Genomic DNA, 12,700 nt, shown 5'->3' on the forward strand with positions numbered 1-12,700 from the left:
AGATGAAAAACACTTTTGAGAGGGGAATATGGAAGTCTAGGCATTTACTGGGCTTATGATCTGTCGTTGGCTGGTTTAAGTGGCCACTTTACACACTTAAATAACATTTACCATTCTGCCTATGTTTAAAAATTCACATTTTCTCAACTCTTCTATTTGCTGACTCATTTGAAGTAAAAGAGTAGAAACCTTTATCACGTGGGTGAGATTCATCCGGCTGAAGCAAGTCACCTACTAGGCAACGCATGAAAATAATTTTCCAATTTATATACTTCTTCTTTTACCAGTTAGTTAATTCAACAATGTTTGAGTATGTCCAAATGCTTGCAGACTGGCTGGATTTCCTCCCTAGGGATTTATTTATGTTTAAATGTATTTCAACAGAGAGGGAAAACATTATTGAGAAGGGAATATGGACGTCTAGGCATTTACAGGGCTTATGACCTTATGATTTTATCGAGTTTCTTCTTGAGTATATAAATTATGGATAATATTGTAGATTATAAAGCGTATTTAATATGAATTTACATCACCGTTTCCCAGGGAACTTTCTTTCACAGTTTTTTGAGAGTTAATCCGAAACTAACATGTCAATAATAACACACAATATCCTTAAATGAACTGGAAAATTATAGCAAAAATCACCAAAATAGTTTAGTTAGGTAAAAAAGTTTCGTTTATCCGAATTTGTTAAGTCATTAAAGGCAAGTATGATATATTGACAGGTAAAGCAGATTATTTTACTATTTTAGGTATGACGTCAATATTCCCTTCTCAACAATGTTTTCCCTCTCTCTTGAAATATATTTAAATTTGATAAATATCTAATTAATAAATAAAAATAGCAGTTTTGTAACATTTTTCATATTTACACCGGTGAAATTTAAAGTGTGATTACGCAGCAGGATTATATGTCGCGATACGTAAATATTTTGACATTTAATATCTGTACCTTAGAGGCAGGCGGATGCAAATCCATAATTTGATGAAATGATATTTCGATTTTCATATCTAGTTTATGATTATATCCATTGATTTTGAGGAAATGTTAGTTCTATAATAAAAAAAACCAATGTATTGAGATACTAAAAATACAAATTAATGCTGTAAATAATTATAAATAACTTAAAGAAAGTACAGATATTATTTTTTTAATTTTTTTTTATTTTATTATTTTTTCACGCCCATAAGGCTTTTACATACATGAAAGTTTTACAAAATATAAGTATATAAACAACATTAAATTTAAAAAATACAATATAAAGCAACAAAAGATAGAACAGTGTTAAGAAGTAAAGTTGGTATAAAAAAAGAAGATGAGTATATAAACAACATAGATTTAAAAAAAAAACACAATATAAAGAAATAAAATAAAGGAACAAAATAAAGGAACAGTGTTAAGAAGTATAGTTGGTATAAAAAAAAAACATGAGTGTATTAACAACATAAATTTTAAAAGAAATACAATATACTGTAATAAAATATAGAACTGTGTTTAAAAGTTAAGTTGGTTTTAAAAAAATTAAAGAAATATATATATATATATTTCTATTTTTTTTGATAAGCTAAAGAAATACAATTAAAGGTTTAAAGCAGCTAGGTACATAATGTTATAAAATACAATATGAACAGAATATTAAGTTCTATTTGATAAGGAACATATACATTGATATTTAAAATTTACAAGACTCACGCTAAAGACATCGATGTTGTTAGCATATTGGTTAGCATATTATAGTCCTTAAAATAAATCTTGATTAGAATGACAGCTGCCAAACTAATTTTATTAGTGATGGAAATCACTGATTACTGATTAAATCGATTTTATCAGTTATTTCATGCAATCATGAAACTGTGTTTCCGAAAATTGATATAAAAACGCAAAAAAAGCCTATTATAGTGTGTTTAACACAATTATTCACCAAAAAATGAGACATTTATACCTTTTTCATGAACAACATCAAACGAATAATTTTAATATTCGATCAATTTACATTGATCAATTTGTCCCATCTCTAACGTTTTTGGAAAATGATGTAACCTTGTAAGAACGCCATTAATAATTAGGTTTAGTTAAGATTTTTTTAGGTTCAAAGCAGATTTTATATATCAATGTTGATTTATGTTTCAAGCATAGTATAAAAAAATAAATTAACACGCCAGATACAAATGATTTTTCGTGAGTCCTTTGACGTTACTACAAAGTTATGTCGTCACTTTTTCTGACAACTGTCATTCTAATCATGTTACATTTTAAGGACTATAGGTGTTCACTAATTCCCATTGAGACCGCGAATACGATAAACAACCACGGTGAGAAATTGTTATCACGTCGCTTATTAGCACGTCGATAGTTATTTCTGATTGAGCTACAGGTTTGTAAGTAAGGCTTTTAGTATTCGCATGTTTAATCCTTTTTTATCCCCAGCCTGCGTAGATGTTTACTTACTGATTCCAAGGAAAATTGTTTATGTTGCATAGAAAAACATAAACATTGTCTATTAACAAAGTATTGAAGAAAACCAACATAAGAATGGGGTCGTTTTGGAAATACTTTGCGTGATTAATATGGCTGTCAACCCGAAATATGAGTTCCACCAAACTTGGCTTTAATCCAAAGTTACACAAGTAGAAGTGAATTTCAACACGCAACTCTCATTATTATCACTCGACTATACATCTTGTGGAACTCTGGGATGTTCTTCAATCTTTTTTACTTTAAAATGAGAGAAAGTCCCATTATTTTGCGCATTTCATCCGTTCTATAAATAACACAAATTTACCCCGACGCTTTACTTATCCGTCTTCAAAGTGAAGTTTGTTTTGTTATTTTGAGTTATTTTTTTCACTGATAAAATATGTTTTGCCCTAAATTTTATAAAACAAACCGTCAAGACGTTTCCCCATAGGGGTAGGCAGAGAGAATATAACGCTATATTACGCTGTCTTTATAATAATACGAGGGTTGTGTAAAAAAAAAAGTTCTCAATTTTTTTTCAGGTTTAAGGCATTTTTTATTTGAATTGCAAAACACATTATTAGAAAGTTTAATTTCTTAACCATTTTTAAACATTATCACCAGATTTTTCAGCGCATTTTTGTAAACGACTAATCCACTTTTGGAATCTAGCTTCTAAGAAGTCCGCGCCAGTCTGTGGAGGAATTTGGTGACCGTCCTGTTTGATGAGTTTATGACTCGAGGGACCACGAGAAATTCGGAAAATTATTGCGAGTCCTTGAAAAAACTCAGAAAGCCATCCAAAATCGCCGGAGAGGAAGACTGACGAAAGGCGTTAGACTGCACCACGACAATGCGCGCCCGCAAGTCTCTCGCCAAACCAAGGATTTGATCGAAAAATTTGACTGGGATCTCGTTGAGCAGGCTCCCTATAGCCCTGATCTTGCACCGAGTGACTTCTACTTGTTTCCAAAGTTAAAACAACACTTGGGTGGATAACGTTTCGAGACTGATGAAAGAGTGCAGGAAGCGGTCACCAACGGACTGGTGGCGGACTTCTTTGAAGCTGGATTCCAAAAGTGGATTAGTTGTCAACAAAAATGCGTTGAAAAATCTGGTGATTATGTTGAAAAATAGTTAAGAAATTAAGCTTTCCAATGATGTATTTTTCAGTTCAAATAAAAAAATCCCTTAAACATGAAAAAAAATTGAGAACCTTATTTTTTACACAACCCTCGTAATAATATCGGTCGATCGGTTTGTGGTCCTGTGGCTAGTGTCTCGGACTCACAGACCAAAGGTCTGTGGTTCGAATCCCACTCTACCCCAACTTGATTCCATTTTCTAATAGTGAGTTATTTACAACTCGTTGAAAATGGCCCTCAAAATGAAATATTTGGGTAAATCATAAGAACGCAAATATTTATTTTTCTAAAAAAAAATAAAAAAATCATGGGTTATTAACAAAAAAAATACAATTGCTTTATCTACTACACACTCGTAAATACTTCATCATCATCGTTCCCTTTCCGCACCTAATGTTTCATAGGGCACTGCATTGGTACACCAGTCGCAGCGTATCTTGATCATTTTTGTTCCATGAAGGTAAGATGATCAGTCTTACGCTTTAGGTACCAGTCCAGGGACTATGAAATATTCTAGTGTGAAAACACCCATTTAAATCAATATTTCACATCAACCATGTTGGGAATCAAACCCGAGACCTTTTGTAAGGCAGGCTGACGCGCTGACCATTACACCACGAGGCCGACAAATATATAGACACGTATATACTTAGGTAATAGATTTCCCTGGATTATGTCAAGTCTGCCTAACTAGGTATAACCTATTTTAAGGTAGTCATTTTAATTTAAATTTACTGTCTTATATTTCACTTAAAGATTTTTCTCATCGTTTCTTTGAATCCCTTAAAATAAATATGTGTTTGTGTTTTTCCTTTTTTAAAAAAAATGTTATTACTATTTTATTTTATTTTTACATCTGAGCATGTTTTTCATTCTTTATTTCCATTCTTAATTTTTAATTACTCTTACAAATTTTCTTCATTTTTAATATTATTTCCATTTGTAAATACTCACTACAAACCTTAAAATATATTTTTTTCACTTAAATTTTAATTTTTAAACAACTTTCATTCATGTTTTCTTTTTCCTTCTCTTTTGTATACTTTCATAATTAACCTTACATTTAATTGCTTTTTAATATGAAAACTTCACTGGTCCATTAGAATTAAGTCTAATTGTGTAAAATATTAAAATTTGTAACTGTACTGTATGTTTCCTGAATAAAAGAAAATAAAAAATAAAAATAAAATGCTAAAATAGACAATAACATCTCTACCCACAAGTGAATTTATTATACAGTTATACAATATTTAATTTGGTTTTTGAGTAAATTTTCCAATTTTTCTCTACTTAAATCCAGTAACCATTTTTTTACAAATTAGTGTAATTGAATCCGTGTCATGATTTTGCAATGTTCGGATAGCAAATTTTATATTTTTGATCCCAGAAACCTGACGTTTTTTTGACCGAATTCAGGGTTTGTGGTAGACCCCATGACCCATCCTCTAGTTTGACTTCTGGTAGTGTGGGGTTCCTTCTGGGACTTGGTAGAATAATTTGCTTTCACGAACATTATTATTCTAGAGATATATAAATTGCCTTAGATCTACGATCTCGAATTTCGCAAAAAATTTGACTCTGAGGTCCCTGAAGGGCTTTTTAAAAATTATTTTAATGTTTGATTTTTGAGCAGATTCGAGAGGTTTCAATTTTGATTTATTAGTGCCTTTCCATCCTATTATGCCATAAATTATAATTGAGTTATATAAAATATAATATGTGCAGTTGTTTGAGTTTAATTAGTGATAAGATGTTACGTAGATGTTTGCAAACAGACATTGCATCCTTTACATTCATTCGTTTTCTTATGTACACGAACCGATTATTCCGACTTTTGCCATGTCATCTTCAAGTATTTGTCGAATTTAGTCATGCCACGTGTTTCTCGGTCTACCACGATTTCTGCATTTATCAACATTCGCATCGTCAATCCTTTTTTGCCGATTTTTAGCTGTCCATTTGCTCTATATGTCCAAACCAACGCCGCACTCACCGCTTATTAAAATTTAAGAATATTTACGTAAAACAAATTAAATGATTGACTGTCGGAATTTTATTATTTATTTTTTATTTTTTTGTTTATTTATTCATATAAAGATACATACTACAAAAAAGTTAAATAACGTATCCCTAGCTTTATGAGGCCAAAAGTTTTATGTTGAGTTGGGAAACAACAAAATATAAAATAGAAAAATCCATATTATCAACATATCACAACAGATATGAAGAACATTTAAGAATAGGTAATATAGAAGTCTAGGCATCTACAGGGCTTATGACCTGTCAATGGCTGGTTTAAGTGGCCACATTACACACTGTGGAACATTCACCATTCTGCCTATATTTGAACATCTATATTCCTTCAATCCTTTCATCTGTTGATGTTTGTGATGTATCAATTAGATGAATCTCACCCGCATAAATAAAGTTTTCAGCTCTTAAAAAAAATAAAAAAATATTTGAGTTTATCCAAATAATCGCAGACAAAAGACTGGATTTCACCCCTCGGGAGTCATTAAGATTAACAAATTACAACAGAGATGGAGAATACCTTAAATTAGGGAATATGGAAGTCAAGGCATTTACAGTGTTTATGACCTGTCATTGGCTGGTTTAAGTGACCACTTTACACACTGTGTAACATTCACCATTTTGCCTATGTTTGAACATCCAAATTTCTTCAATTCATCCATTTGTTGATTTTAGTGAAGTCAAAGAGCTGAAACCTTTATTGTTGTGAAGATATTCATCTGACAGAATTATTTCACATACTAGGCAACGCCTGAAAACATTTTTTCAATTTTTAAACCTCTTCTTGGACCGGTTGGTTTCATTACAATATTTGAGTTTGTCCAAATGTTCGTAGACAAAAGACTGGATTTCACCCCTATGCCTTGACTTCCGTATTCCCTAATTTAAGGTATTCTCCACCCCTGTTGTAATTTGTTAATAAATAATATTTTCTCAGTTTCCAATTTAATGATTAATACAGCGTTGTTTGTGAAATAGAACCGTAACCGTTAAAGAGTTTTTTCGACTCGATGATTGATGCTCTCAGGAAGAAATTTGAGATAATCAAGTAGAGATATGTTCGCCTCGTTGAAAAGTCGTTGGTACGTTCATCTACCATATTTGAGTTCCTGGGGTCAATTCCTGGCAGGGCGGACGTGAAATATTGATTTCAAAAGTTGTTCAAAAGTTCACACTCCAATATTTCTAAATCACTGGGCTGGCACCTGATGATTAATTATCCGATCTTCACATAACAAAAAATATTCAGTTACACTGCGATTGGTATACCAATACAGTGCCTTATGTATCATTAAGTGCGGAAAGAAAACATTGAAAATATTTGTTGAGCTGTTTATTTGTTTGAATAAAAGTTTTGCGAGAAGTTTTATTTCTTGTCCGGAACAGACATTAGGTTCTACAACTTTAGAATTTAGCCTTTCTTCCTTGGCGCCAAACGCGAAGTACACTCCACCCTTACTGTCTGAATCACAATTTGGTGATTTGGTCAGAGTGACTGCCACGCAAGGGAGGCGAATGTGCCAACCACTACGCTACGAAGCCGACTTTTTCCCCACTCGATTTCCTTTTTCAGGATTTTTACCTGAGAGTACTCATCGAGTCGAAAATGCTCGTCTAGAGTTCTGAATCTTTTGAACACGAAATAATAAAATAAGTGATGGCTCAAAATTAAAAAAAATACATAAAAAAGTATGTTTGCGTAATAATTTTAATTTTTAGCATTCATTAATAATATATGCATGCTTCCACATTCCATTATGTTGTATACGAACTCAACACAGGGCTTTTGGCCTCATAGAGTGAGGGATACGTTTTTTATTATTTTCTACTTAAGTACCTTGAATTATATAACTATATAAGGACATTCAATCCATATAATCTTCACATTCGTTTGAAAATGCCCTAATAAGGCGAAACAATTGTCACGAAGTTTTATTTTTATTTGTTCATATTTGTAAAAATAAAATATAGTATTCAGTAGACTCAAATCAGTGTTTGATTTCTAATTATAGGTTTAAATAGGGAGTTCTACAAAATAAACACCAAATCAATCAACATAAGTACATATTTAAATCTACGCTGAATATTTATTAAGTAATATTTGACTAAACGATATAATATTATAATTAAACTCTCATAAGACCGAAGTTCTGATCTGATACAATACAGCTATGAAAATATAGCCACGCGTGCAGTAATGTCATTTTCAGTAATTGGAACCAAATTGGAATGCTAATCCCTTTAGCAATTATTAACGTATTAGTGTTTCCTAGAGTATAAAACTAATACTAATTATTATTGTATACTTGTGGATGTCAAACGTAATTAATATGTAAGGACAAATTTACTCAGAAATGAATGCTCACTGTCAGCTGATCTACTATCGTGTTAAGGACAATGCCGAAATGAAATCAAACATTTCCCGTGTGGAAACAATTGATTATCATATAACAATTGAATTGAACATGTTAAATACTTAGGACTAACAATAGACAGACAATTGACATGGACAATTCATATCAACAATTTAATTAGTAAAGTGGCGACATTATCGAGTCTTTTTTTAAAAATCAGAAACATTGTTCCAAAAACGGAAAAAATTCTAATGTATGAAGCCTATGTAAAAACTAAAATATGTTAAACGCAACTGCTATGGGGAACAGGATATCAAAATGATATGAACAGACTACAAAGACAACAAAATAAATTATTTAAGTAAGTATATAACCTTTTCTATCTAACTGCAACTGGCGAACTTTTTGAACAAACTAAGCAATTAAATATAACTGAACTCTTTCAACTAGAATCATTAAAATTTATCCATAAATTAGCCACTAATGTAATTGTAGACGAAGAACTAAAGCTTGTAAAAAACTGTAGTTAACATGGACATAATCCGAGAATATCAGAAAAATATCATATTTAACTTTCTTAAACAAGGCAAGGACAATCAAGACTAATGAACCAGGGACTGAAATTATACAATAAACTACCAGACAAAACTAAACAAAAGACTCAAGACAAACTTATAAAAAGATGTAAAAAATATTATTTTGAATAACAGAGTATGAGCAAAAATGTTGACATTATTTTTGTAAAATGAATGTTATAATCCGTAAGGGTTAATAAATATATTTTCAAATTAAAAAAAAAAAAAATCCAAACACCTAAATAACTGATGACAAATTATTGCTGACATGCGCCAATATTAGCCATATCGATAAAATCGCTGAGAGCAAAGGAAGTAGTTCACAAAATTGAGTTCCCAATAGGATGTAAAGAGAACACATCATCATCATTCCATGTCCGCTCTCTAGTTAAAGCATATGGTTTCAACGAAGATCCTCCAAACATCTCTGTCAGCTGCCAGCTCTTGTGCATCCTCTTAAGTCAGGTTCGCGTCCCGTAGTTCTGACACGAACTGCCGGCGAACGGTTAGCCGTGGACTTGTAAAGTTGGCAAGCATGGTTAAGGCTCTCAGAAGCCATTTTTTTTCTTCAATCGATAGGTATGCAACTCGGTTGCGTATGATATCGTCCGTCGCGTGCGTTGCGGTGAAAACCTTGCGGGTCGCACCAAGATGCCTCGAGGTCCGCATGCGGCCCGCGGACCGCTGTTTGCCGACCGCTGCTCGAATCCAACAGAGATTTTCGAAAGGTAGCACATTGAGTTAAAATTTAAGACAATCATCTTTGTAAAATTTAAGTGCGTTTGTGTGAGTTTTGTTAAGGCGCCAGCTCTTGTTAATCGATCAATAGATGCGAGTTTTATGTGCATAATTGATTTATCATACGACAGAAGTGCTTTCAACAATATTAAACATAATATTATAAAGAGTTAAGTTATAAAAAAATAAAAATAACTAGGAAAATATGTTTACATATCGTCACTTAAGACACAACATGACCTATCTCATTTTTTTGCACTTTACAGGAAATACAAAAAAACTGAATAAGAAATACGTCATGTTGTCTAGAAATTTTTGATATATCATGTTAATATGAGCCGATTTGTGGCGCCTCTAGTGGGAGTTTGTCAAAACTGAGTATGCAGGTCGATTCAGAAAGCTACAAAGCTTTTTACATACTTATATCAATCTGGTAAAAACATGAGATTGGTCATGTTGCCGCTTAAGCGACGATTTATGTATGTCAGCATACAAAAGATATAAAAAAGTCAGTATATTATGAACATAAAACGAGTGAACAGAAAATCATTAGCATATGTTTTTTTTTTTAACTAATCATTAATCGTTACTATAGAACATCATTAAATATTTATAAAGAGATGGTTTAAATTCACAGAGACTAGAGTTAAAAATGTCGATATGAGAGCTGCATTAATTTCCTAGTCTGTGTATACGCGGTATAGGTGAGTGACAAAGATAGTTAGTTTGAGAAAGGTGACAATAATATGATATAAAGTATTTTGTCTAGTTCTACGTGTTGGTATGTTAATATTGATTTAATCCAGGAGTTTGCTACAATCTCATTTACAATAAATGATTTCATATAAAAATATTATGTTTGTATCGTCCTGCGATCCTCTAGAGTAGGTAAATTCAAGAAATTTAACAAAGACATATATTTATTTTGTTGTGTAGGAATATGCTATTTTTAAAAAATTGTGTAATATCGGTATGGTATCGCACCCCGTTGGCAACATAGCAAGAAGCGACAACAAGGCGATTCACGATTATAAGCTCAAATAATTTTATATTCTTCTGAAAAAGAACCTTTAAAGTATATTAAATATTTTTTGTAACTGACAGATTTCAGAGGTTAAAATTGAAATGTTGGTACGAAAACTTTTCTGCTCACACAAATTTAAAATACGCATTTGGTGATATTCACAGTTAAAATACGCGTTACTCAGGGAATCTTCATGTGTCTAAGTTTCGCTCAACGAAGTTCGGCCAAAAGTCTCGGGAAAATATTGGCCATTCCGAATTTAACCGAACTGCCCGATAAGCTTAAACACGAAAAGTCGAATAGAAAATTCAAAAGTATCGCAATTAAAAAACATTACTTAAATCTTTTTCATGGTGATAGTTGTTAATGTAATTTATATAGATGGTGTAAATTACTGTGTTTTATGTTTCTTACATAATGTTTTTTTACTATTTCCAATGTATTAACCATGTATAATATTCTGTATTATTAAATCACCCTTGTAAGGATGGGTAACCTTAATATAAAAAAAAATAAGAAATTAAGTACTGTCACAAAAAAAATTTCTTTATATGTACGGTCCCAAATGAGTTTTTTTTAATAAATAAATTCTATTAGACAAATTTATAAAGAAGAAAAAATAAAAGAATTTGAGATACACACGTCACTCAGATACCAACAGAATATTAAAATTCCTAAATTTCATAGAAGTCATGGTCAAAATAGCTTTATCTTCGAAGGTGTAAAAAAATTATAATAATCTTCCCAATGAACTAAAAACTATTAAAAATAATATATCAATAAATAAATTTAAAGTTAATCTAAAGAAATTTTTTGAACACGTGTAAAAACAACATTTAATTTTAATTAGTATAAATGTATTATTGTTTTATGTTTTTTCTTTATATATCCTGTTTTTTTTTCTCATGTACTCGTATTTAAAATTATATAAACTCCTATAAATAAACAACTAAAACAGAGTAAGTCGCTCTCCAAGCACAAGAGTTAAGTCTCTATTTTTGGAGAGTTACAGTGATATATTCACTAGATAGTAGTGTAAAAGTAGATTTGTTTAGAATTTTACAATAACATGTACTTTTTATAAAATTTGTTAGCAAAAAAATAAATTAAAAAAACTCCTGGCAGTATAAAATGTTAAAAAACAAACCATCACGCCGTTTCCCCGTAAGGGTAGGCAGAGAGGATAGAACGCCACAACACTCTATCTTTGCATACAGATCTCGCTTCCTCTAAATTCATACATCTTCTCATGCACGCGCGCCGATTATTCCGACTTTTGACATGCCCATCTTTAAGTATTTGTTGGAGTTGGTCATGCCATGTCTTTTTCGGTCTTCCTCTACTTCTGCATCCATCAACATTCGCATTGTAAATATTCTTAGCCGTTCTCTCGCTGTCCATTCGTTCTACATGTCCAAACCAGCGCAGAGCTCCTTTCTTGATTTTGTCGATAATGCTTGTCTCAGCCTGAGAGATCGCATTTCGACAGCATTCAGCCTACTTTCATCCCTGTTTTTCCAAGTCCATACTTATAATATGTACTATATGAATTATGTGTTTTTTTATTAATATTTAAAAAAAAAAATGGTAAACTAATAATATGGTGGTAATCTTACCTTGAAACTCTTTTCTAGCCGTGCTGACTGAGGTGACGATGTTGGCCACGTGCCCTAGAACTGTAGCAAACAGCATCAACCCGAACAGAAGCTGAGCTATGACAAACAAGTATTCCCCTTTACTTCTTGGCCGCGGAAGATCACCTAGAAAAAAGTAATTCGATTATTAATTGAACAGATTATCACGATTTATACAAATATTTATTAAATATACGGCTTAAGCCAATTGCAACAATTACACACGAAAAAACATATATACAAGAAACCGAACAAAAAAAACATAAAACTATGTAGCAAAGACAAATAAGGGCAATAAAATGATGGTATACAATATAATCGTCCACAACATTATTTTTGTTACGTGTATTTTGTACATACACAAATCTGGATTTCTCCCAAGGGGGAGTAGGTATATATTAAAAAAAAAAAAAATTGCAGAGTCATCTGCAGGCGATTACTAGTACTTAATTTAACTCGGAAGAGTCTTAAATACATAAAATAAAGTAATATGCTAATTAAAAAATACTTAACTTCAATATCAATACATTGATGGCGCTCCAACACGCTTGTGAATGGTTTCTCATTTAATAACATATATACAAAAATCAAAAATGTTACCTGTGTCGATATTCGCTAATAAGCGGAATGGGGACTGTTGTAGTACGTAAAGTGGCCACTTAACCCAGCCAATGACAGGTCATAAGCCCTATAAATGCTCGAATATCCATAATCCTGAATTTGGAAAAATTCTACCTCATC

General features: G+C 31.8%; 1 protein-coding gene across 1 annotated transcript in view; it reads right to left on the minus strand.

Annotated features, from left to right (window-relative positions):
• The window catches only part of LOC148278574 (cyclic nucleotide-gated channel alpha-3-like), a gene marked incomplete at its 3' end in the record, with an annotated part of 169,032 nt that overhangs the window by 63,391 nt on the left and 92,941 nt on the right, over positions 1-12,700 (minus strand). Inside the window, exon 6 of the mRNA XM_088231187.1 lies at positions 11,942-12,085. Coding sequence (XP_088087313.1) covers positions 11,942-12,085 — 144 coding nt within the window. The remainder of the gene's footprint in view (positions 1-11,941; positions 12,086-12,700) is intronic.

The sequence above is a fragment of the Micrasema longulum genome, unplaced genomic scaffold (genome assembly GCF_059751315.1).
Source record: "Micrasema longulum isolate JH-2025_06_02 unplaced genomic scaffold, ASM5975131v1 h1tg000859l, whole genome shotgun sequence".
In the NCBI taxonomy this organism is placed as follows: Eukaryota; Metazoa; Arthropoda; class Insecta; order Trichoptera; family Brachycentridae; genus Micrasema; species Micrasema longulum.